The 27979-nt window shown below is 41.7% G+C and overlaps 1 protein-coding gene across 2 annotated transcripts in view; it reads right to left on the bottom strand.

The window, feature by feature from the left end:
- Positions 1–27733, bottom strand: part of tafa1b (TAFA chemokine like family member 1b) — a 124795-nt gene extending 97062 nt beyond the window's left edge. Inside the window, exons 1-2 of one of the 2 annotated variants that reach the window (XR_014920415.1) lie at positions 26892–27732; positions 24722–24858 (exon numbers count right to left, since the gene is read on the bottom strand). Coding sequence is in view for 1 of the 2 variants with exons in the window: in XM_085456036.1 (XP_085312162.1) it covers positions 24722–24845 (124 nt within the window). In the remaining variant the exon portion in view is untranslated. Of the gene's footprint in view, positions 1–24721; positions 24859–26891 lie in introns of both variants that reach the window. The other variant, XM_085456036.1, reaches the window with a different exon arrangement.
- Between the last annotated feature and the right edge of the window lie 246 nt (positions 27734–27979).

A 27979-nucleotide genomic window follows, 5' to 3' on the forward strand; every position in this document is an offset into this window, starting at 1 on the left:
TGTATGCTGCTATTTAAAAAAATAATAAAAAGTTCTTTTTTTGTACAATGGGGATCACAGACTCCTCTCATTGTTCTGCAGAGGTAAGTGTGTGTCTGTGTGTTGATGGGATAGGAAAGATAGCGCGGTCAGCTGGGGAAAAGAAAGTGATATGTGTTCAGTTATAGATTTCCACTCTCTTTCCTGAAACTTTCCCCTGGGAAGCCAGGACATCAGGATTTCTAGAGAAGCTGGATAGTGCAGGTCATTGTTCATTGATATCTTTACTGATGGCCATTGCTAAGCCTGAGCCAACATAGGAAGAAAAAAAACAAAACAAGCCGGAACAGTGTATGCTCCACAGGGAGAACAAAACAGAGTGCTGAAAAAAAGTGCAACAAGAGCTTGGGACCTGCATGGACAGGAAAGTGTGACGTTCTTCTGCGTTCACTCCATCTTTGGGTTTGGAGATTGGAAAGAAAAAACGTGTTTTCACTTCTTTCTTTGGGTGCAAGCTTTTTTTAAGTTGTGAGATGACCCCATGGCTGGTATGGTACTGCTGCTGCTTGTGATAGGGGGCGACTTGTATTTCAGGGGAGCACAGTTCCAAGGAAATTTGTTTCTACTCCTGGAAACTCTTCTCATCTTGGCCAGTGGTCGACCTGCAGTCATCAAGGTGGCATAGTAGGTGTCAGATTTGGAGACATTAAAGACATCTTTTTATTTTGGATTCATATCTCAGTTGAATATATATATCTCAATTTAATAAACACTATGGGTCTTTTAGCTAGTGGCTAGACAAGGGGAAAGTGCTTTAGCTGTCTCTTTTTTTCCTGTTGGTCCTTCATTTATTTTGCCTCCATCCTTTGTTTCTTAACCACAGGTACAGACAGGGGAACTCCTTTCAAAATACATTTCTCTGTTTCTCTCCTTCTCATTTCTTTTCCTAACATTCCCCAGCTTTAGCACAGAGGCTAATGAATAATAGAGTGAACCATAAAGCGACCACTTCAGGAGAAACAAGAAGCCAAAAATGTACAAAGGCCTTTTAGTGTTGTTTGTTTTCTGTCCCGCTGAATTGCTAGTGAAAAGCTAATATGACAGCCTTGCACCTCTAAATGAAGTGTCACAGCAGCATAGTGTGAACATAAGCTAAAATATCGTGCTTGTGTCTTTAACTTTAGCATCCCAAGCCATATGCCTTTTTCACAGGTGTCAGATTCTGTGTCAGGGTGGATATCAGAATGAAAAACACATCCGCAGGGGTAAAACAGAAAGCTGTGATTTGGCAAAAAGATCTATATTTTTTGCAAATGATTTGCTGTGCTCAATTTGTTTGCATTGCCCGGGGATAACCCTCCACCCTGCATCGCCTCACTGACCTCTGAGTCAAAGCTATCTTTTTTCACACCTTGCGCTTTCTCTCTCTCTCTCCCTTTTGGCCCGGGGAAATCTCTCGCTGGGATAGCTTAAATAACACGCTCACACTTCTGGGAAAGCGAGAGGTGCAGAGAAAAGTGCAAGACAAAAGGTGATAGAGGGAAAGTGAAAAGGAAGAAAGAACACCTGTCTCAGCAACCCCTCGAGTGGGGAGATGATATCCTGATTAAAGGGTGATGTAGAGTCTGGGAGACATTGATCACACAAAACACTTGACCATGGAGGCCCAAGATGTGGTAGATATTAAAAAATCATGAAGTATCTCCCCCCACCCCCTAGTTATGTCAGGGATGAAGAACACAAAGGTGTGAGAGAGGGAGAGAGAGTATTCTGATGGATGGAGCGAAAACTTAAAGTGTTCCTGCCAAGCAGCGTGTGAAGTAAGGTCAGGAGAGCTGCATGCAAGAGTGCAGAGAAGAGTCACTCATCCCGTCACTTTAAGAGAAGAACTCCTACATCCTAGGCTAATTCTACCTTTGTGGTCTGCATCCACGCTAATATACGTTTTTAAATGGGGGTTTTAAAACTGTAATGCACATGGCTTAAAACACATATCGCACTGAATATTAAAAGGGCACACACAGGCAAGCTTGTAGAAAATACTACACCAATGACAAAAAGTAACACCAGAGATAAACACAGAAGCACACAATAATCCAGCGATGGTGGCGGAAAACATCGGATTCGCGAATCAAGCAGCAACAAAATAGAGAAATACTTATGGCTGGAAAGTGCCTGCACAAGAAAGATGAAATCACAAATGATATATGAGTTTAATTTTAATGACTAGGCTTTTATTTCCTTGCTACTGACAGAACTCGGCTAGCATGTAATCATATGTGTCTGCGTCACTGTTTAAAAAAAAGATACTCGAATACTTTCAGTCATCCTACAATATGTTTCAGTATTGCTGATGCTTCATATTAAGTTCCTAAAACAGTGAACGTGTAAGTGTGGAACGTACGAGCTACGCTTTGCATCCAATATTAGAGGAAGTTGAGCTGTGAAAGGTGCTGAAATCTGGATTTTGAAAGGGACCGATGAGTCATTTTGGTGCAGATGGGTTCATTCTCTCCCACTCTCCTTTCTGTTTAAAATGCACATGGGAAAGCACGAGCAAGCGCGATGGCCTACCACCTGTGTTAGCCTTCTTCCTAAAGTGTACTAAGTAATCGGCTGTAGCGAGGGGATGGTAATTTGACAGCTGGCGAGAGTGCAAGCAAACCGAACTGTGAAACAAAAAAGTTAAAACAAAAAAAAAGAGTGAAAGAAAGACTGTGGGGGTGAAAGAGTCCAAAGTAAATGGTCCTGTTTAAAAGCTTCGATATGCATCTTTCAAGAGACTCCTGGATTCCCTTTGTGAGAAACAGTTTATTTGCTGGCATGTACCGATACACGCAGACATAAACACACATCATTCGCAAATGGGATCAAAGATCTGATGGAGCTGAAAGAGTGCCCAATAAGTGCTGCTGCCCCAGACTAAATGAGTGACAATTTACCAGTGTTGTTGCTGCCGCTGCTCTTGAGCCCTTGTGATCATGTTAAAAATGCAGGGAAGTGGAGGAGGAGCAAAAGGATTTCAGGAGAAAGGACAGCTCTCAAATGTCCAACGCAACACTCACAGATGAAGCGTCTGGCCGCTGAAAATTGGTCTTTGAGAGATTCACAAATGCACCTATAATTTCAGTTGCATGTGCGAGGAAAATGTGCGCAGTGACATCCAGCTTCTCAAATACCACATTTGCACACATTTGTACGACTCCTCACAAAGTGTTGGAACAATGCAAAAATGGGCCAAATGCACAGAATCAGACGTGGAGAACAATGCAGACACACCTCTGGCACCAACATGAAAGCTCATACTAAACCAGCAACGCTACTTGTTTAGCAAATAAGAGTGATTTGAAGACTTTCCCCAGAATCCCATCTGATTTAGAAGCCTAAATCTAACGGACGTGCCCTTCTTTCTTTAGGGAAAAAACATTTTAATTGACATAAAAACATGCAAACTTTGATGTTCTCACATGTTAACGATCTGCTGCACAGTCTCTGAGCTCCTGTGCTGTGCGCCGCATGTTTCCACTCTAGCCCCGCTTAGTCCATCCACTCCTTGAGTTAAGATCCTAGAGAGACAATTTGTGCAGTCCATTAAGAGCTGATGAATTGGATTTAGACCAGCAAACTGGTGTGAATGGGCGGCCTAAACACACAGGCTGACAGCCCCCACTCCCCAATCGTTTGTGCAACTCTGTGAATAATGCTGGCCCAGCGTTCGCTCCTGTTTCAAACACACATACAGTTCCCTAGCCCAGTGCTTACGGCTGTATTCACAGCAGAAAACATGACTTCTATTGCTGTATATTGACTGACATCTACTCTACGCTATAAAAGGCTTGTGCAGGGAGCTTTCTATTTGCAGAGGAGACAAAGCACACTTGACAAAATTTGAGTCGTTACGCTAATAGAGGCGTGTACATCCTGTGAACAGCTTTTAATCTAAAAATCAAGAATGGAAAAGTGCTTGACACTTTAATCCCTTTTTGATATGGAAGTGTTACATGCTGCTCTAAGCATAAATATGGGGGTGAGCGGCAAAAAAGAAGAGAGTTTGGTTTACCACACAAAATGCAAGCATCCCCACAACAATGTAATGCAAACGTTCGACACAAAAACAAAACAAAACAAAAGCAAAAACCACACACGCACACACAAGGACTTGAAAACTGGCCATAAGTGACTCAACAGATCTTTTGGTTCAGTGCGCCGCATTATTGCATTTTGGTATTTTATTAGTAAGGGTAAAGTCTTGATGGTAAAATTCAGATCTAAAAAACTGCGATCCCTCCATGTAAAAAAGTGTGAGCTGCTAATGAATTGGATACGTGTGATAAAGGCTGAGCAAATTCCCTCCTGGCTCTTAAAAGTGCAGTCCTGTCTCAGTTTCATTTAAACAGAGTGAACAGTAGTTACACATATTTAAACACCGAGGGTGTATTTGATACTGCTTCAATTATTAAGATTGCAAAAAAAAAGGAAAGCTGCCAGTGGAAAAGTGCCAACAATGTTCATGTGGTTTTCTATTCTATTTCTACCCTAATGAAAAAGACTTAATTGAAGAAAAAAAATTTATGTTTTAAACTGTTTTTATGCACATTTCCATCATTGGTAATATTCCCTATCAGCACAGCCCTACTGAACTTTTATTCATGTCTGAGTTGAGTGTTTGTTTTGAAACTGGCCTAAAGTGTTGCCGATTGTTGTATTAGAGCTTTGGTTCCTGTTTTTTAACGCTCACTTTTTTCTCCATGTCTGCTTTGTGTCTCAGTTCTGTTTTAATTGCTCTTCTCGTGCAGGTTTTCTTGTTGTCCTTACCACCTGCGATTCCTTGATCATTTCCACTTGTATCTTCCTTCCCAATTACCCCTGAACATATATGATTCAGTGTCTCCCTCTGTCATTGTCAGACTCTCTACACTGTCTGTGTGTATACCATGTGCTCCACACCTGCGCTTTTTGGCTTTCCTCCCCGTGCCATCATGCCGTTTGTCTCAAACATATCTTTCTCACTCGATCAGCTTTGTGTGTGAAGCTTGTCTTTAGTTTTGTACTTAGTTTCTCACATCTGCATTTGGAGCCTCATTTTGTACCACCCTGAGCACAAATGTATTTAGCGCCGGACATGACATTGTGAATACCATAAGTACTGGAATGTGTGTGCAGTCGTGAACTGGCAAAGCACTGCAGCAATTTTGATTATTATTTATCTCAAGCTTTGAATAAACAAATTCTTGCAAAATGAAAGTCAAAGGGTTAGTTTGATACCGTCAAACCTACTGCAAGTTTCATGCAGTCATCCAGGAAGTGTCTGTAGCACTCTGCCAGTGGTATTAAATATTAATCTCTCCACTTAGGATCTACTGATTCAGAGAGAATGTGCAGGCCATAGGGAACTTAATGGGACACTTATCACACTTACTGTGATAGGCCTAGTGCATGTCTCGCTATTTAACATTTTGCAGTACTCAAAGTCCCACAATATAGTTTTTCGTCGGGATTACGATGAAACATCTGTTTTGGCTTTGTGTGTATGTGTGGTAGTAGATGGTTTGAGCATATGTTTGTAATTTTTTGTGGTTCTGTGCCTTTATTTAAGCACGCAGGTAGTGCAATAAGCAAGTGTGTGGGCGGGTACATCTGCGCAGGGCTTAGTGCCTAACTGAAGCTGGATATTTACTGTAGCCTGTTAAACGCCCAATATCAAAAGTTGGTCTTGCAAAACTGTCAGCCACATGGCGGCCACTGGACTTGAATCTCACATGGACCTTGGATTAGTTTCTGTCTATTGCTCAGGGTGAAATGTGTAATCCTGATTCTGAGAGGCGGGTGAGAGGAGAAGGAGTGGGGAGGCGGGGATTCTTGCTATTAATGTCTAACCTTTTAAAAAATTAATTTGCAATTGTGACAAGATACGGGGGCAGATGTGATCCCGAAAATATTTCTGCCCTGTCACAAATACCTTGGGAGAAAAGAAGAGCATTAGAGCTTTTATGATAAAAAATTAAATGCAGTGTGCTTAAGATGTTGCCTTTCATCTCATATCACATAATAACAGCGTAGAAAGAAACAACAAAAGTTGCTGCAATTAATGTGATTTCTTTTTAAGTGCATAGTGTGTTTTGTTTTTTATAAATAATTACTTACCTCCGGTGTGTGTGTGTGTGTGTGTGTGTGTGTGTGTGTGTGTGTGTGTGTGTGTGTGTGTGTGTGTGTGCTTTATAAAGCTGCCCAACGCCGACATCTTACTTTGACACGAAACTTCATACTTTCTTTGAAAGTAATTTAGCAATTACAACTGTGGCTATACTGGTGAATTTTCTCTTTAAATGGGAAAAAGCAAAAACAAAACATTTAAAAACACCTACACCTATCCATGTGTACAGGTCTGTTCATATGAAATGAATATGCATTTATATGCTCTGAGACAATGATCTGGCTCCTCAGCAAACCCATCAGTGAAGCGGCAGGGCAAAATAAGGAATGCTTTTAAAAAAGGTTAAAATCTTCACTGTCTGGCAGATGGGGAGTGTGGCCTGCTCGTGAAGACCCTATAACAACCTCTCTTAGCTGCTCCTGGCCCACCATTACAGTATCTCCCTGATCAAATGGATGCCATCTGTCTGGCTGGGGTTCAGCAAGAGTGCTACAGCAAGCTGGTTTGCTGGCTCAGCCAGACGCATCCTACCTTGTTCTTTTGCATACACATAAGCTCATTTTCTTATCCCACTCTCTCTCACAAACAAACACAGGCGAACACAAAGAGGTGAGTTCAGCCATGCAAATGTCCAGAGGAAACGGATTTAAGATGGCAACTGGGATCTTGTGGCAAATGACGTGTAACAGGTAAGTGGTAAATGATGATCGATGGTAGTGTAATCTTTGGATAGGGACGTGAAATTGACTGTCAGAATTTTCTGTTAAAATACATCGTTGCCTCCTCTAGCTGGCACTCGTGAACAAGAGCCGCACATCCATGAATTTTAATTCACTCTTGTATTCAACGTCAAAGCATGAGGGAAAGCATTCTGCCTAGGTAGCAATAAGAATTTAACACAATTACTGAGTCATTCCCGTGTGCTTCCTAAATGTTTCACACTGTTATCAATATTAAACCTACAACTCCTGCCTCTTATTTTGATTTCTATCTTTCACATGTCGAGTACACATGAAAGCCACATTCCTACTTTAAGGCTCTTACATATAAATGATTCTATAGGTGGTTTTATTGCAGCTCTCCCATGTAGTTTAAGAGTCCTGGCAGAGAGCTGTGGCACCTGCAATCATTCCCTATCACATTCAAGTAGTAGGTGTGTTCACAAAAGCTTGCGATTCCTAACTAGAAATTTGTATTCCATTGTGAATGCCATCAGTATCGCTAACATTAGCACAGTACACCTTTGGGTAGAAAGAATGAAAGAGGTTAGGGCTGCTCGATTATGGCAAAAATGATAATCACGATTATTTTCACTGAAATTGAGATCTCGATTATTTGACGATATTTGTTTAACCCTTTAAGACCTACCATAGAACCAAGTCCACCAGAGCTTATATTATTTTTTTACATGTTGTAGTGCCATTTGTGGGAGCATTTCAAGTTGCTATACAACTGTTATAGCCCATATTTTAATAATATGTATGCATTAAGTCCATAGTAACTACATTAATTGCAAAAAAGTGCAATAAACTACAAAAAAATTGAAAATAGTTTTTGTTTTGTTTTTTACATATATTTCTACTTGGAGAAATTTAAGAGGTTTATCCCTCAAAACTTTAAATACAAAAAAGTCGCAAAAAATAGTTTACAACAACAGGAAATTTATTTGGAGTGGCTTCATAGTTTTATTTTGGAGATACACAAATTTTTATATACTGCAGGAAAAACGAAAAAACAATCATATGATGCAAATTTGCAAAGAAAACAGCAGGTGCATCAAAATAAACTATTTCCAGCAGTGCAATTTGAGTTCTAAGCATCCCAGAAACTATTCAGAAAAGTCAAACATGGCCAGTATAGGTTTTTAAGGCCTACAAGTAAAAAACTACATTTCCGCGAAAATGACGTCACTTCCAGTTTCGGCCAGGAAATTGCAGACATGTGATAGTTCTCGCTGACGTCTGTTTCACTGTGGGAAGTGTTATGAACAGCTGATCGGATCGGCAAAGCGTGTTTCTGGAATATTATGTTTTTGTTCCTGCAAGGCTTTTTATGCAATTTTTGCAAAGCTTTATGTGGAAGGAAACCGTGACCGAGGACAAGCTGATGGCATCAGATGTAAGTACAACTCCTCCGGTTTCATATGCAAAACAAATTATTGCGCTAGCTTACACGGTTCCGGTTCTACCGGGATTTAAAAATAGTTACACAAAACTGAGCGTGCTGCTCTGACTGGATTTAAAGGGTTAACAATGACTTTTAAAAATAATATAAAATAGTGTGCAACACCACTGAAGTTTTTTTTAACCTCTCTTTTCAACCAACGGCAGTCACTCTCCTCTCCAAATAACTTCTGCTTAGCTTTCCGAGCTTCCCTCGGGTCCTCTTAATCAGTGGTCTCCAACCTTTTTTGCGCCACGAACCGGTTTATGCCCGACAATATTTTCACGGACCGGCCTTTAAGGTGTCGCGGATAAATGAGGGAGGGGCTAATAATCGTCTCAGTCATTTTTAATGATCGTTGAAAGCCCAGATCGTAATCGTGATTAAAATTCGATTAATTGAGCAGCCCTAAAAGAGGTCCCCTTACTTTCCGTTGCTGTCATTGAATAACATCTGATAGGTTCAACTGTTGAGCTTTCATCTCCTCCAGATCCACAAAATCTCCCCTCATTGATTCAGTGCTGAAGTGGGACTCAAGTTAATTCCACATGTGTTTTTCCTACAGGTAGGTGATACATTTATCACACACACTTTGGAGCTAGAAACTTAAAATGTGTATCCGCTTTAAACGATTAAGGTTGTTACATTTCTCTATTGATCAATACATTTATTTTCTTTTAATTCTTTACATTTTATTTCTTTAGAATAGAATAGAATAATCCTTTAATTGTCCCACAAGGGGAAATTTGGTAAAGAAGAATTTGTTTGGTGTAAATCTCTCCATTATTCCTCCTAGTGTTTTATTTGTGTCTAGTAAAGAATCTCAATAAAATACTATTTTTCATGTTTTTATAGGTTCAACTATTTGCAGAATTAACTGGATCATAGATTACTAGCACACTTTCCCGTAAGCATGCTGCGTGTTTTTGTTTGTGAGAGTCTCACATGACAATGGTGTAGGCGTGTGTGACGTCCGTAGCAGCACCAGACGTGTGTAGATCAGCAATGGATAATATGGAGTTCGGGAGACAGTACGACCATGCAGCGTTTAAAGCTTGGAAGTACTTACATTACTTCAAGTTTTATTCCGTAAGAAGTGACAAAAGCATTAGCGTCCGCAGTAAACTCTGCGTGGGAAGAAAACTTCTTCTTCTTCGTCTTTGATTTCATTTATTCTTTGCTGTGCTTTACTTGCATCCGTTTACAAAGAGTGAGTGTAAACACAAAACATTTTATTTTACATGCTGAAATACGCAGAAAATAGGTTTAAATGTTAAACAATTTCAACTTCAAGTCAAAGACCGTTGCATATAATTTAATTTTTGCTTAATGCAATGTGCATAAAATTAAAAGATTAAAGCTAATTTAAAAAGCATTTTGAGTTTATTTTGTATTTTTGATTTTCATATGTTACATTGCAATAATGTTACGTGCTTGTTTTGTTATTTAGTTAGGGTCTTAGTTGAGTTTTAGTCTAGTTTATGTTTCTTCTATAGCTCCTGACTCATGAGTCTTTTCCTGTCCCCTGTGCAGTCTGTCATGTGTCATTTCTGTGTTAACATTGTCAAGCTTGTGTTGTCTTGTCTACGTTCTGTTATGTTTCCTGTTTTACTTTGAAGGGTCTGGTGTTCCATGTTCAGTGTGTCTAGTTGTACTTCCGCTGTGTCGTTCAGGTTCATTTGTGTCAGCTGTTTCCCCCAGGTCTTCTCATTTCCCTCAAGTCTTCCTCCATTCAGTGTCGGGTCGTCTGTTTTGTCAAGATTCATGTACTTAGTTATTTTAATTATTTTAAAGCTTCGGTTCATGTTCAGGTCTCTCGCCATAGTTTTTGCATGTACCTGTTCTGATTCATGTTCAAGTTTTCATGTTAGTGTTAGCTTATCCCAGTTGAGGTTTTAGTTTAGTTTCACCTTTGTTCACCTTGCCTTGTTTTTCTGTTTCGGTATTCAACCTAATAAATGGCTCACTTTTTGTAATACTTAGTTTCCTCTCTTCCATGTCTGCTTTTTGGGTCCACACCACAAACACACCAGCTGCTCAGCCGTGACAATTTTTCCTTCCCACTGTCACCAAGTGATTGCGCATGTCTAATTGTTGTAGTTTTCTCTGCATTACGGTCTTTACCTTACAATATAAAGCACCTGGAGATGCTGTTGCTGTGGTTTGACTCTATATAAATTAAGTGGAACTGAAATTAAATGAATTAATACTTTTGTCCATATAGTGCAATTCATCTTAAATTTAAAATATAAAAGCAAGCAAACACAAAATAAAAAAAAATACAAATAACACTGAATGTTTTCACAGTTCTGGGACTGTGGGTAGAAAGCTAGGAAAACTAACTTCTCAAACTTTACTGTGCAAAACAAGATATGATTACACCTAAGCTAACCTAACTGGTTATATGCGACTGTACCTGAATGGTAATGTTAGCCAACATCTGTCTTAGAGTAATAAATAAATAAAAAAAATAATGATGCATAATAAATAATGAACATTGGATTAGTATTTCCTAGTTCCATCTTCTTCTGCTTATCCATTTCACGGTCACAGAACAGCTGGAGTCTGTCTCAGGTATCATCAGGCCAGAAGCAGGGTACATGTCATGTCATCAGCTGGTCACAGGGCTAACACAGAGAGACACTCTCACATTCACATATTTAAAAAATCAAAACAAACAAACACAAAAACCCCATTCAAATACAGCTTGCGCGTTGATGATTACCATAGCAATGAAAACAAGTTCTTCTTATTTTTTTTAAAGGTGTATAACACTGAAAATTCCTGTGAGTCACAAAAGGTAACAGCATTTGATAGAGCTGGAAGCTGTATGACACACATCTTAACACCTAGATACCATCAGACTAGGGCACTAACAAACAGAAGGTTCAAGGTTGTGAAGCCTTGTTGCAAGTCAAAGGGTGCTGAATGGAACGGATATATTTTCTGTTTCCATCTCAACCAACTAATTCCTTTTTCGGAGGCTTCCTTTCACACATTTCCTTTCCTTTGCCTTCACTAAGTATGTCTTTACCGCCGCACTTTTAGCATTTACTCGTCTACCCTTTGGTATATACCACCAACTGCATTATGCCAGTGTAACAAATAGTTATAGCTCTTTGGATTTGTACTCCCTTAATCCTGCCCTCGCTGATGCTTTGGGTGACATTTCTCATTTGCTGAACAGTTTAGAAAAAAAAAAAGAAAACGCTGTCTGCCCTCTCATGTGAAACATCCAAAATTGTAATAACATCACTATAGCAACATTCTGCTGCACAGAGACACAGTCTGGCGTGACTGGCTGCCAGCACGTGCACAGCTCATCACCACCCCAACAAACTGTTAAAAGCAGCATCCCCTGCTTAAGCCATGTTTCATACTAAGGTTATTCTCAGTCATGCAAAGAAACGTGAACAAGATGTGAACTTATCCAATATACAGCCAGATGGAAGAATAATGCACAGAAGTGTTGCTTAGGTTCATGGTCCTTCCACACGTTTGCCTATCAAAGGTTTAGTACGACTTACACTTTTTTAGAATAAATACACTGTAAACAAGATTTAAACAACTTGCATTTGCACAATAAAATCGTTTTTAGATAATTGCATTAAAATGCTTCAAAAGGCACTAAGGTCACAAACATGGTTTCAGCATAGGGATGGAAATTAGCTGAGTGCCATCTAGCAGACAGCTACTGGCTACAGCTGCATGTGTCACTCTCAAAATATCAATACAGGTGTGCACAGCCCTAGTAAAACATATATTTAACCCTTAACACTATTTAAATTGATGTGAAGCTACAAAATTAGCAATAGAAACCAAATGCATTTTTAAACTGGGGAGTAAACTTTTCATTTCTGCTTTAAACTTGTGCATTTTAACATAACCATATGGAGACCGACTTGCTTTTGGAGCTTTTCAACTGGCCATGGCTTCCTTTTTAAGCCCCAGAGGTTGCCGCCTGGTTCTGCCTCTTTCACGCTCTACCCAGGCTCTACCCAGGCTCTACCCCTTGGCTTAAACCAAACAGTGGTTTTCCAGTATGAACGTATCTGACACAGAGACTCTCCTGTTGCGTGCTACATCTGAGAAAGGGCAATTTCGGACAAAGCCCAGGCTTGATTCTCTCTTTCGTGTGTGAAAACGGCTTAAGATAGTGATTGAATAGGCTAGTTTTATCCCTTTCTGCCAGCTCTCTGCCTGACATGCATTCTGCAAAAAAAAAAAAAAAAGGAAAATGTAGCATCAAGCCAGACAAGTTCTTTTCAGTCCACTGACTGTATCACAAAACATTTTCTGTATTTTATTCAGCTAAATCAAAAACCGATGCTTTGATTGCACCCCAGAGAAGAGGGGGAGTTGTTTTGAGATATGAGCGTAGCTCTATGCAAGGGCTGTACCCAGTAAGACGAGGGAAGAGGTGGAATGTAACACTAAAAGGTAAAATACAGTATGTTAGCCAGAGGTTCTCCTTCTCTGTTCAGCAAAACACTACACAGATACGGTGATTCTTTGGATCTGCTGAGAGTGAAACTAAAGCCCTTTTTTTTCTTGACAAGAGCGGAGCACATTGGCTCAGCTATGAGTAGAATTTTCATTGCATGCTCTTGCCAAGTCACCCACATATACACAAATGTGGGACATAAATGGCTGAAATACAAAATGACTTGGGAGAAATAATGCAGCAGTTAGCTTGTCAAAGGAAATCGTGTATACAGCATGAATCGGGTAGAGCATTAACTGCATCAAACCAGAGTATCTAATACAGCCGCATTGTTTTAGTCATTAACCTTAGGTCTATACATTGACCTGCACAGTATACTTGTGCACTAAATCCTTAATAAAGACGTGCATCCTCTGTGTAGATATAAGCAAGGAAATAACTTTGAACCCGATCTTAGCTTGAATATCCCACAAAAACTCATCTGCAGCATAACAGTTGATGTTTTTGTTTGTCTTTCACGAAGGAGCTTAAGCTCACAGGCCTTGATGTGGACTCCACAAGGACACGGAGGGAAAAAAAATTGTATTATCATAAAAGATGAGGTGAGGGAAACTGTTTTGCATCGGTACTGTTCCAGCTCTCTTTATTTAGCATGCATGTGTGCCTCGCGGTGTATGCCTTGGAGAGGGCTGAAATCCACAAGGATGGGAAAAAGATGTTATGATCAAAGAGAGCATGCAAAGGTATTCCGTTCTATTAGCTCGGTTCCAATAACACTCTTCTTTTATACACATGTACGGCAACCTCATACTTTTGTTGATGCCTTTTGGGAGAAGGCTGAAAAAGTTCCTCGGAGCAGGCATTAATTCTCATTTAAACTCAACTCACAGAACTTACAGAAAGCAGGTCAAAAGGTCTTTTTGTTGGAAAAAGCTCAGTTCCTCAAACCACTTAAACCTCTGGGATGTGAGACGAGGAGGAGAAAAATCCTACACAGCCTGCCTGGTTGCCTGAGGTTCTAAATATTATTTCCTTGCAAACGCACACTGCAAATTTTAAGATAATTGGAGCTAAGCACAGCTTTTTTGTTTCTTTTTTGTTTTTTACTAACACCTCAAATGAAACTGACATATAGGGGAGCCTGCGTCTGTACAAATAAGACTAATGTGCATAAGAATAATAAGAGATCAGGCAAATAAATAAAAACAGGATGTCCGGGGCAGGAGAAAGAGAAAGGGCACAGAAGAAAAGAATGAGGCAGCGAGTGAGATGCGCAGCTCCGCTGGGTCATTAGGCTAGAGACAGACACATGCAATTGCCACCTCATCCTTCATTCTCTGGCTCTCCTGGCCAAAAGGCACTGGGGTATTGAGCCATGTTCAGTGAACCTGACATGTGCTGCAGATACTGTGGCAAATGAAGATACACTACGGGGCCCATGGACACTAATTCTCCTCCTCCTTTTTCAGCAGTCTGTCACCATTGTTACTGTGTACAGTATGAGTGACTGGCATATTAATACGAGATGCAAAATAGCGAGAAAACTCTAAAACATGGTGGCTGGAGCAGATCAAAATGTGATTTCCTGTCTGTTTATACAAGCATTTGGCTGTGTCCATCTCATGTGTCTTACTCTGTACAGCGGTGATAAATAGTTAGCTGTGACATCTCAACCTAACTTCCATTATTAGAGCGTCTGCTGTCAGATAAAGCTCTGATAAGACAATACGGTGGTGCCTCGGCCCAGCAGTCGCATAGATTCATCCAGACACATCAGACAAGACAAATAGACCTCAGCTAATGCTGACAGAGCATCCCGGGTGGAAAATTTAGACAGACTTTCAATCATTTGTTTGACAAGTGGGGACATATTCAAGCAAGAGATTTCTGTTTCCATAATTCCAAACCCCATAATCCATTTTTGTCCCACAGTCAGGGCTCGAATGACTGGACTGGACTGAAAAATGGAGTCTCCCTGGCAACAAATATGCAACTGAAATTTCATGTTATTAGAAGTGTGAAAGCAATTTTTGAAACACAGAAGGTCTAAATATGAATATGGCATGAGTGTTTAGAAGTAAGGTGTGCATATAAAAGGCAACAAGATAGGTTTCATTCAGAGTGGTGTCCGTGTCCACCGGACAGTGTGCGCACCGCGGATGACGTCAGTGCGCACACTGTGTCTGAGGAGGATGTGCGGAAGTGCTTCAGGAAGGTGAACGCACGCAAAGCTACTGGTCCGGACGGGATTCCCGGCCGCGTCCTCAGGTCATGCGCGGCTCAGCTGGCTGGAGTGTTCACGCACATCTTCAACCTTTCCCTCTCTCTGTCTGTAGTCCCAGCCTGCTTCAAAATGGCCACCATCGTCCCTGTACCCAAATCCTCCACCATCTCCTCATTGAACGACTGGCGACCTGTAGCCCTGACCCCCATCGTAAGCAAATGCTTCGAGAAGCTGGTCAGGGACTTCATCTGCTCTGCACTACCCGACTCACTGGACCCTCTACAGTTTGCATACCGCCACAACAGGTCCACTGATGATGCCATAGCCCTGACACTACACACTGCCCTGTCACACCTGGAGAAGAGAGACACGTATGTGAGGATGCTGTTTGTAGATTACAGCTCAGCATTCAATACCATCGTTCCCTCGAAGCTGGACAGGAAACTGCAGGATCTAGGACTGAGCAGCTCCCTCTGCAGCTGGATCCTTAGCTTCCTGTCTGACAGACGCCAGGTGGTCAGACTGGGCAGCATCACCTCATCCCCCATCACACTGAACACTGGTGCTCCACAGGGGTGTGTACTGAGCCCTCTCCTGTACTCACTCTACACCTACGACTGCACAGCCACTAACAGCTCCAACATCATTGTGAAGTTTGCGGACGACACTACAGTGGTGGGTCTTATCACCAACGGTGATGAGACGGCTTACAGGGAGGAGGTCAGCGCCCTGACCCACTGGTGTCAAGACAACCATCTCACCCTCAACGTCGCAAAGACAAAGGAGTTGACAGTGGACTTCCGGAGGTGCAGAGAAGTACACACCCCCATCACCATCAACGGCGCTGCTGTGGAGAGAGTGAGCAGCTTCCGGTTCCTTGGCGTACACCTGGCTGAGGATCTTACGTGGTCAGTACACACAAACAAAACAGTGAAGAAGGCGCAGCAGCGCCTCTTCTTTCTCAGGAGACTGAAAAGATTCGGCATGAGCCCCCACATCCTCAGGACCTTCTATCGCTGTGCCATTGAGAGCATCCTCACTGGATGCATCACCACCTGGTATGGCAACAGCACCGCCTACAACTGCAAAGCTCTCCAGCGAGTAGTGCGGTGCTCTGAACGGATAATTGGAGGTGAGCTTCCCTCCCTCCAAGACATCTACAGGAAGCGCTGCCTGAGGAAAGCGGGGAGGATCATCAAGGACTCCAGTCACCCCAGCCATAAACTGTTCAGACTGCTTCCATCAGGAAGGAGGTTCTGCAGCATCCGGTCCCGTACCAGCAGACTGAGAGACAGCTTTTTCCATCAGGCCATCAGACTGCTGAACACGTCATAGACACCTCAGCTTCACTACTGGAACTTCAACATTATGCACTCCACACTGTATATAAATGCCACTTGTTTTGCACATATTCAACTCTGTATATTTTATATATTTTATTATTATTATTATTATTATTATTTTATTTTATTTTTTTACTATTTAATTTGTAAAAATGTGTATACACACACACACACACACACACACACACACACACACACGTAGGAAAATATTTAGTATACACATCCAGAAATGCATACACTATTATATATTGTACATATATTTATTAGTTTCAGGTTGGCCATTCTTGTATTTTGCTCGTTTGTGTTGTTGTGTTTGCACATCTCTGTTGCTTGTGGGGCTCGCACACAAGAATTTCACTCGCATGTGCTGTGCCAGTGTGCCTGCACATGTGATGTGACAATAAAAAGTGATTTGATTTGATTTGATTTGATTTGAAGTCCAATATTCATTATGTTTTGGTCTCCTCTAATATCTGAAGAAGATATCTTATTTTTAGCAGGCAATTCCTTCACTACATTCACTAGCTGGTAGCAAACATTGTTTGTTTGTTTGTTTACTGGTGCAGAGAAAGTAGCATACAGTAGTTAAGCCATTTCCTGATGCAGAAACAGCATTATTAGAACTTAGAAATTTCAGTTGCAATGCATATTATACACACATACCATAGATGAGAATGAACAGACTGTTTTGAATTGACAGAAAGGCAAGATTAACTCAAAAAACCGCTTGTTAGAACCAATGTACGGAGAAAAGCATCTCAGAAAGTACAACCTGGCAACCTTTCTTTTTACCCAGTTAGCATCGGACCTTGAAGCAGAAGGGCTACAGCAGCAGACTTAGGTTTAGAAACTGTGGTAACAATTTACACTGACTCACCAAAATTGGACAGAAGACTGGAAAAATGTTGCCAGGTCTGATGACTTTTGATTTCTGTTGAGACATTCATATAGTAGCGTCAGACTATGGCATAAATAAAAAGAAACCAGAGATCCTCGTATCAAAGGTTCAGGCTGGTGCTCTTGGCATTACTGTGTAATGGTACAGGGGATATTATTTTCTTGACACACGTTGAGCCCCTTGGGACCAACTCCCCATCGCTTAAACGCCACAGCCTACCTGAGTCTTGTTGTTGACCATGTCCATCTCTTTATGACCACAGTGTACCCATTTTCAAAAGGCTGCGTCCAGCAGGATAAAGCACCGTGTCACAAAGCTCAAATCATCTCGAACTGGTTTGTTGAACATGACATTGAGTTCACTGTACTTAAATGGCATCCACAGTCACCAGATCTCAATCCAATAGAGCTCCTTTGGTGAAATGGGAGATTCATATCATGGATGTGCAGCTGACAAATCTGCAGCAACTCTTTGATGCTATCATGTCAAAAATCCAAATAGACCATGTTTCCAGCATTTTGTTGAATTGATCCCACACAGAATTAAAGCAGCTCTGAAGGCAAAAGTGGATCCAGCAACTTTTATTAGGTGTACCTAATGAAGTGTCTACTGAGTTTATATATTAAAATAAAGTTGCATGCTGTCAAATGGAAAAATAGGATAAAAGAGCCTACAAATCTTTATTGAGCACCAAGAAACTGCAGAAGTTGTGTAATAATTCTCACATTGCCTTTCATGATGTGCTTTAAAGGAAGATTTTTAAGTATAACTACTTAAGACACTCAAAAGGTAAACTCCCTCACCGCTGCTCGCTCAATAAAACGAAAACAGAATTGATTACTTCAGACTAGACGCAATGTTTTTATCTGTGTACACTGCAAACCATCAGAGGGGGAACTGAGGGGGTGGGACGAATCAGTAAAATGGCCCTTTCCCTTGCATGAGCTTCAAGTTCATTGCTAAAACAGTGATGATGACATCATGACAGAATGAAACTCGTCTTTAGGATCTGTTTGCTGTCTGTTCACATTTGCCGGACAGTGACGACAACGACATGTACAAAGCAATCACTGGAATGGCTTACCAGAAGAAGACCTGTAGCACGGTTAAGACAAACCTAATTTGACTGCCACTGGATAAATGAGTTGCTCGGGCAAAGTGAGACCTCTGCAAACAAAACACTGAATGAGTAACATTTGTCCCCTGCAGTGGTTTTAACTGATGCGGCGGAGTAGCTCTTTTGCATCACAATTACCTGGCATTGTGTCTTTTCGCTCCATTAGCATAAGCAACCCATTTCACTTCAGTGAGATGCTACTGAAGGGCTCGAGGAGCCCGGAGGCAATCGGGAAGCCGCACGTAGCTACTGTATGAATAAAGATGGCAGTGATGTATGATATAGTAACTATATGCTTTGTATAAATAGAATGGATGTGCTACATGTAACTGGACTACTCTGAGATAAACATGGGATAATAAGACACAGATGTGTATCTCGGTATGCTGCTAGACAGCTGGGCGATGTGAGACCTGTCTATTTTAATGCTCTTCACATTCTTAAAAATAATTGGTGAAGTGAGCCACCCATGCTCGATAGCACCTGCTCACTCAGTGTGTCACAATTATCTAACATCAGAAAAGAACAGGATCTAATCTACCATCTAATCACTCCAGGATTGTGAAAAATACTCCCGAGCACACGCAGTTAAAGGCTTCAGATGGAAAAAGACCGCTCGCTGAGTAAATAAATCCCAATGACACGGCAGAACTGTCACAGGTGAATCGGACTACGTTTGTCGAGGGGGCACATGAAGCAGTGAATCTTCATTCATTCATTAATTAACAGACGCAAGTGGCATTTTCAATAAAGTCACAGCTGGTGACACATATATCAGTAAGGCAGATTGTACAATGCGACTGTACTGTGCAAAAAAATAAAAAAGTTTGACAGTTACCTGAGATTTGGTCATTTTAGAAGTGGTTACTCAGGAAAGAACACAGAGAAGCTCATCTACTTTTCCAGTTTGACACATTAGTGAAGCTCACCTCTAAGTGAATATCTGATTATGTGTGGAGGGGAGAAAAAAAAGTCAAGAAATGGTGCACAGGCGATAGAAAGCACCAGTTCAACCTATAGTCCTTTCTCCCCTCTTGCCGGCCATAAAACGCAGTGTAATAGGATTCCTAAGCTTTTCCAGTGACTGCTTCCACTATCACACAGACATTTAAGTGCACTAATCCATGACAAATTGTCTCATCTGATCCATGACAAATCGTCTGAAGGGCCGATAGAGACGAGGAGATGAAGGAGGGGTGGGCTGGGGAATGGGCGGCAAGAGGATGAAGAGTCGGTGGTGGCAGCGGCGGTGGTGGGGGTGGCTGGTGTGAAGAGAGTGCTGCTCGGCACCTAAATGATCAGACAGTTATTGCCTAGTTTTTTAGAAAGGTTGCTTTCATTACCTTGAAGGGCATGCTGTGTGATAAAATGTGAGTGATCACATAGCGCTGATGAGCTCTCCACCTAAGCCTGCCATTTTCAAAGCAATTATAATCCCATGTGGAGGTAGATTATAGGATTTCACTTCCTTTGTTGGCAAAAGGCCGGATTTGTAGATGTCATGTTCGCAAAACGAATGGTTCTAATTGAATTTGTGTGATATGTAATTTATGATTTTCATCACCCGGTAGTTACATTTAGGTTCTTTTTTTTTTCTTTTTCTTTTCTTTTAAAAAAGACACACACAGACTGACTAAATATTCATTTACAAAAAAAGATAACAGATAAAATTTAACAAACAAGAAAACTGAGCTTATTCAGAGGTCATACCAGAACCTTGCATATTATTGATTTAAATGTGTGTGTGTGTGTGTGTGTGTGTGTGTGTGTGTGTGTGTGTGTGTGTGTGTGTGTGTGTGTGTCTTGTACTGTACTACGTTGTATTTCAATGTTCACCAATGCACCAACGCTGCCAAGCAGATAAAAAAAAATCCTTTTCATCCACTTTGCAAAAATAAGATTAAGGCATCATCCATTCAAGTGACTGTAATTACATTGAATTTTCTTTTGCCATAAATTCTCACACTAATTAGTCCCCATCGTTTAATGAGGATGCAAATAAAGCTGATTCGATGACGAGAACGCAGCCTATGCGCTCCTACCTTCCTGTGGGTAGCACGGATGGATCGGCTGTTCAAAAGCACCAAAGTGACGAGATTGCCACTGTGCGTTCCTCCGCCTGTTCGCGCCGCTAACTCCGAGCTATTGTAATGAGGAGTGTGACAACTACGGAAATGAGTTCCAAGTTTTTTTTTTAAAAAAAACTGTGTGTGCGTTTGGTTCTTAAATCTGTGAAGTTAATTTCTTAGAGTTCCAAAGTGCTGCAAGAGAAATCGTATATCTTCTGAAGTAAAAATAATAATAAAAAATCAGTTCATACTGTGTATATGTACAGCTTCCAGATGTCAGTGCTATCCTCATTTACCAATCTGGCAGCTTTCCTAAATCCGTTTCATAGTTTAGGTTTAACACCCTGTATCCTGTCTGTTTTTTATCTCCCTAGAAAACTCCATACAGCTCACTGTTACATAAAGTTAGAGTTAAGCTCTGTGGTGTTTTGACAGGATGTGTTCTCAGAGCTGGAGACATGCTGCCTAATTTAACCAACATCCCTGCTTACGGTTATGCTGTTGCCCTTACTTGACCATGTGATGCATCTTGGCTAATCAAAGTAATTACGTGGAGGGTTTTTTATTTTCCACCTCAAAGAAAACTTCTACAGCGACAGAGCATTATGCCACATTGAATAATGAGCTCATTAAAATGCATTCCAATCATCTGGGATTAGACTTTACAGTCCATTTCAGATCAATGGATAAAAACATAACAGCAGCACCACTGCATTATTTATCAGCCTTTTCAGTTAGATCATAGCCCCCTTTTGTGTTTTTACATGTAACATGTTTCACGTCCATGAAAAAAATAAAATAAATAAACTTTTTTTTTTAAATCAGTGCATTTACAGCTGACACTCACAGTTGATTTCATATTCCAATTGTTTTTTTCTCTGACGAACACCAGATAACGTAATTAGTACAAGTGCAGTTCTGTAACAATGCAGATACACCGCAACGCTGCGGCTGACGAGGAATTTGGAGAATAAAACCGGATCCTGTCAGGGTGTGACAGCCTAGTTAGTTTTACAGCTGCACCTGCTCTATTAGATCCAAGTTTCTCTTAAATAATAATAAATAATAAAACAAAGCAGCGGCTAAGGTGCTGTTATATCAAGACTGCTCCTCTTGGTATTGATATATTATATTGGTATTCATGCATGCAGCAAGGGTAAATAGGTAGAGCACCTGCTAAGTATAACTTAATGACAAAACTCTTATCAGACAACGCATTAGGGAGCGTGTTTCATTTTATCATTAGGAGGCACAAATTCTCCATTAACTTCTGCCAGCAAATGCACTGACAATGTAAATGCAAATTGGTTACACTGAAAACCAGTACTATTTATCAAGAGTGGCCTGGTTTGTGCAGCAGCACTCTTGGCAGTGAGAACTTGTGCTCACTGTGCTGGCAGGTGGGGAGAGTGCATAGCCAGGCTTGTGTGTGTCATGTCACATTCAGCTCATCTGTCAATGTAGTGGATTATTTCTTGAGAGACCAGAATTGGCTTCCCAGAATCAGGGCACCATCAATCTTCAGCCGCACGAGCAGGACACGCGGGAGGCTGTGTGAAGCGGAGGCTCGCGGGAGAGAGTGCGGCGCCGCGCTTCCCGAGCAGGTGACGAAGCAGTCGGGCAACTCGTTACTCAATCGCAGCATCAGCCGTGTCTATGGCGATTTGTCACTGAAACGTTTGGAGAAATAAATAAACAAACAAGTGCAATGTGAAATCTTCGCCCAATCTGTGGTGCCTTATTTTAACGTGTGCTGTGAGTTACTGTTGCAGGAGGCAGAGAAGCTGATCTCTCAAAAACTGTTAGCTGCTTCAACAGGCTGGAAGATAACATGACCTTCACTTCCCCTCCTCATATATATACCCACACAGCCCCTTCGCTGTGGGTTTTTTGTTTGTTAGCTTTTGTACCACTCAGTTTCTCAGGCAGTCTGCCAAGCTGCATTCACAGAGCCACACAAAGTAATTTCAGGGCATGTTTTCTTTAAAGGTACCAACCTCCAATTTCAGCATCATCATCTCAATGAAATGTATCTTTTAAAAATTGTGACTTAATAGCAAACATAAAGCATGTTAGTCTAATGTAACATTATACTTCTGTTCACAAAATATGTTTCAGTGCTTCATGAGGAAAGCTCTACTGAAACTTAACTTGCAGTAGGACCATGCAGCACATGATATCATTCTTTAGAAACACAGAAACATCCGCTTATGGAAAACAGCAGAGCGTGAAAGCCAATGGATTTTTCAAGGCAAGACATCTCTTTCTTGCCACGTCCTACATAGCCATATCTATTTATATCTGAGGGTTCTGGCCTCAATGAAACCAGAGAGCTTCTCAAATTATAAAATCAATTCTAATTCAAATATTCATCATAGCATTTCAATTCTGAGAGAGGAGTTCTGGTTAGATCGGTTAACGCCACTTCACGGATGAGTAAGATTGATGTCAGCTTAATCCTCTAAAAAAAACCCCCCAAAAAACATGATATACAGTAAATTGTCCAGTCAGACAACAGCAGCTGGAGGGGATGCATTCTGTGAGCAGTCAGATGTGATAGAACAATGCCTGCTGGGAAGTCTGCTGATTAGGACTGTAAAACTTCATAATACACTGGCAGACTAAGATTATAAGTGCATTGTTCTGCACTTGTCTATTTGTCTCTGTTTGTTAAGTTTTAAAGTTTTCTAGAAATTACTCATTGCACCCGTCTCAGTGAGAATCCCAGAGATGTTATTCAAAATTGAGTGGCCCAACCAGAAACACCCCAGTAACATGAATTAAATCTGGGTCAATCACCCATCTCTGTGTTTGAAACTTGCTACTGAAATGCACCCTAAACACAGCTCCAGTATCCCCACAGCACCCATGAGGAAAGGCCACAGCATAATGGCCTTAAAGACGAGACTTCATTTACATCCCTGTACCCTCCTCGGTGCAGTAAATGCATGAGTTGATCTGTCTGACAGGAAAAACCCTTCCCTATCACCATCTTGTGGTTGGATGCCTCTTCTAAATGTACAAGGAAGGGTGTGGAGGCCAACCACTACTTTCCCCCCCTCAGCCCCTTTGGGATCACTGCATTATTCAAAAAAGACATTTACTGAGCCATGCACTTCCTTGTACATCTTTGGCACCAAGCTTGACTTGCCAACCAGTCAAACCCAAAAAAAAGGGAGGAGGAGGAGAAAGGAAAGGGGGGTAAAAAAAAAAGAAAATGAAGGCAGCCTTTAAAAAATTCATTCTGAGCTCTCTATTGCTCATCCCTTACTGTCTTGTTCCAATTAACGGGGCTGGGATACTTTGAGAACTTTCTATCTATCATAGCTGGGATTTTCATGTGTCAGCTGTTCCACAGAAAAAAGTACGCCAGCTCTCTGACATGCTGCTTAAAGCCACCAATGTTCAACACAAGCATAGAGAATTCAATGCTGGATTTTTTTTTCCACTTGCTGTGCTTCAATTACTGTCTTTTTGCCTGGCAATGCAACACACACAAAAGGGAACCAAGCAGAAGATAGCATCAATGTTTAACAGCCGCTTGGCATCCACAGAAAGCTCCGCTCCACACAAGAGTTCAGCACAGAAGTCGCACTTATTGTTAGAAGCTTAAGGAAAGCACTTGCTTTGCTCTAAAAACCTTCGCCTCCAGTGTAACAGTTCTACATACACTATAAGCGATTCTGGTAAGCTTCTCCATAATCAGTGAATTAGAGCCACCTCTGTGTCTACCTCCCCTTTTGCCCTTACAGTGCAGCAAGGCGTCGGGCTTAATTGCCAAATGTTTCCAGTGCAAAAGAGGGGAACATAATTGTCATTTCTATCTAAGCCGCAGTGATCAAAGCTCCCCTGGCTACCAGCACAGTAATGGGGATTTCTCTCTACAGCTTGGCCTATTCGTAACAGTGTGCCAGCAAGATTCACGCTGCAGTAGTCAAGAATTCCACATCGCGACTGTGAATCATCGTTCCACTAGCTAACTCGGAGTGCTGAAAGGATGTCGTCCTCGTTGAGGTCTACACACAGAGATGGGGCGTAGCAGCCATATTTCTCCAATAGGTTGCAAAAAATGTATATGGGTAGGTTTGATTAAATTAACCTAGGGTAATGCATGATTAGAGGTAGCTGTCTTTGCTTATCTTGTATGACTGCGAGCACAGTGAATCATCTTGTACAGTACCGTGGCAAATCATCCTGACATACTGCAGCAGTGTCTCGCTGTTGCCTTTTAAACAGCCAAAGCTGACAACTGCTGCCCCATGGAGAGGGCACCATGTTTCACTGTAACAGGGTGCTATGAAGCTGAAATCTGACAAAGAGGGACACGTACCCAGGGTGAGAATGTCAGTGCGACCAGGCCGGGCCACATGGTGCTGTTGGATGGTCTGGTAGAGAGTTGCCTGGCACAGCAGCAGGAAGCCGAGGCTAATCCACATGGCCAACAACCAGGACATGGTAAGGCCGAGTCTGCAGGATGGCACGCCGCGGGGGAGAAACAACAGGGGGACAGGGGCAGAGTTGTATTACAGCATGTCTCCATATATATTTACAACACACACTGTGTTTATTTCATGTGCCAAAAAGACAAACAATGCTGACATCAACCACACACATCAAGACCACCGCGTCGAATACTGTCACCTGTTCTTTTTTTTTTTTTTCAAAGTAACACAGCTAATGGGAAGAAAAAGACGACAAAGGGGCTTTGAGGGAAATCCCAGCGGTCAAACACAAACTTTAACATGCTAATATCACACCACAAAAAGGAGAGCAAAGAAACACGGGGGAAAAAAACACCCTGCCTCCAATTTTTTTTAGACTGTAAGAATGATTCACCCCTTTTTAGGAAAACCAGAGTTATTAAAAACAACAGCAAGACTGTGTTTCTAAGCACAGGCAGCCTTCTTGCAGATTTGTGCAGCGACTGCCTAATGGCTGGTGAGGGCCAGCATATGGAGACACGCCTTAGCCCTTATTGAATAATGAGGCTCTCCTCCTTTCCAGGTGTTATTAGGGCCTCTCTCCACAGCATACCCCCCCCCCACCCCACCCCCAACCAAGAAATGTGTCTTAGTGTGTTTAGAATTAGTACATATAAGGCTGAGGAGCTCATTTAGTATATTCAGCCAAATGACAAATCACATGTTCTGAAGTGATGTCATGACTCTAATGTAACTATGAATTTAGTAGTGTTTGAGTCTACCTGTCCTTTTACACTCTTTACCAACACTAAACCTGCCAATAAAGGAAAATCTAAATGCTCCAGTTTTCCAAATTAAGTGCCAATGATCTGTTCTGATCTAATAATACACTTTCAGAACCCCCCACCCCCTCCTGGTTTGATGTACATCTGAGATTAAAGCCATTAAGGTATTAAATGTTACCCATGTGTTCTTTACCCTCAGTGACATTGAGGCTGCTTAATATTCAGCGAAAATTAAGCATATAATTATTAACAGCACATTGTAAATCCCCACCCCTGCACTAAATCCATCATAATCCGGTTTTGTGGAAATATGAACGGGTCCTGTGGGTTTATTTTCCTTAAAAAAGAAAAAAGAAAAAGAAAAAAAAACATTAAAAAAAACTATCGTGTTCTTCTTATCGGGCTGCATTTATTATATATTCAAACAAAAAATTGCGCTTGTGTGCTTTGCTGTTTATTGCACAGACTTGGAGGGTGCACGTTCTGACCAAAAAAATAAAAACATCACCTGATGTGAACACACACAGTTTATCATCGAAAGGAGGAGGAGTATTAGTATCATTTTAAAGGAACTTAAGAAATAAAAACACACACAACCAGCTTTGAGGAAAAGCAGACAGGAAAACTCACGTGCATCTCGTTTTCCTTGCGGGAAACAAAAGAATTCACAAGAGCCGGTTTGGCTCTCACAGTTTTATCGCCTTAAAAGAGAGGCAGCCGCTCATCTGTGCGTAACAGGTAAGTCTAGCGTGAGATTTTAAATGCGGTTCGGAGCAGAAGCAGCAGACACACCTGCGGGCGCATAACCTCCTGATGCACCTGCGTGCAGCGTGGATTTAACAAAGTAAGGCGGTTTTATGAGCCCGCTCGTCTTAATGCTGCGGAGACAAGTTTAAGCAGTGACTCCCTAACACATAGACCTGTCTACCTGATTGCAATACACCGGGAGGAAATCACTCACCCTTGTCCGCTGGCTTGTAAATAGCCCACATCTTTCCAAGAACTATATTTGTTTAGTGCTTAGCCTGCTACTCCTGTACTGTTTATCTGGGGAGGTCACCTACCGCTATGTGGAACTATTCATTCTAATTCTAAACATAGGTGGAAACTTAGCATCTTGGTTCAAATGTATTCTTGAGGCTAGAAAAGCTTTTCTACTTGGACTCCAGCATATCTTTACATAAACCAGATGCATTTTTCAGCAGGCAGTATACTGTGGGGAATTAAATCAACAGCCCTCCTACCCCATCCCCAAACACCAAAGGTGCTCCATTCAAGCCCCCCACGCCCTTACCTGAGCGCTGCGTTCAGAAGCAAAGGAGTTCAGTCAGAATCACTGCCTGCCCAGCAGACTCACTCCTCAGTCTTAAATCCATCCATACTTGGGAGCCAGGGTTTTCAGCCTGAAATTCCACTAACAGATAAGCCAAACACTGCACAAAAGGGAGCTAAAAAGGCTGTTCTTTCCTTTCTATATATCCTTTTGGACCCCTGCTGCTCAGGTTCTTTTTGAAATCCTTTGGCAACACAAACAGTCACCAAAAGCAAAACACCCAGGGGTCTTTGTTACAAACTGGCCAGGATTTGAGGGATGGAAGGCTGATCATGTCACTGCTGTCTCAGCCACATTCGTGAAGATGTGCTCTCCTTCCTTCAGTGTCTCTTCTCCGTCAGTAAAACTCCTATGTTCTGTTGACAGGGAGCTAATTTACCCTCCTCACTTGTCGTCTCCTTCTCACGCGTGCAGCGGAAGGCTCCAGTGGAATGACTGCTCTGTCTGCTCTTGGCTGCATCCCCCCATTGAGAAGCAGTGCTGATAGTGTGAGCTTCAGTCCTCTCTCCAGCGCTCTAAGTAGAGAGTCTGTGTCAGACAGGCAGAGCGAATGTGAGTGAGTGTGCATGTGTGTGTGTATTACAATGTAGCCCAGCTGGAAAGCAAGGGAGAGAGCGAGAGAGCGAGAGAGAGCTGAGAGAGTCAGATCACACGTCTTAAAGCAAGACTACCCACTTCTGCATCAAGACTTCATCGGCAAATGAGGCATGCTTTATTAACCCACCTCTCTTTACGTCCCGGCTTCCCATCCAGAGCACTGGGAGACGTGCGAGTGTAGCCTTCAGCTCACTTTGAATCTGTTTGCGTCCACGTGCACGCCTGCGAGTGTGAGTTGGAGAGAGGGAGTGTGCGTCTGTTTTAGTCATCGCCCTCCAGCAAATTATCGGTCAAAGTGAAATGCTCCGAGCACAGCACTTTTAATAGAAGGCAGGGTGCCTCATCTCAGCTCTGCAATCACCATATTACATGTTGTGAGCTGGCTTTGCTCTTCCTCTAGTTTCCCGGTGATCAGCGAGGATTTGTTTTTTCCTTCTTTTAAACCACAAACC

This window comes from Copadichromis virginalis, linkage group LG5, assembly GCF_057382275.1.
Source record: "Copadichromis virginalis isolate Kocher_CV1m ecotype Utaka linkage group LG5, C_Virginalis_male_GT1.1, whole genome shotgun sequence".
Classification (NCBI taxonomy): domain Eukaryota; kingdom Metazoa; phylum Chordata; class Actinopteri; order Cichliformes; family Cichlidae; genus Copadichromis; species Copadichromis virginalis.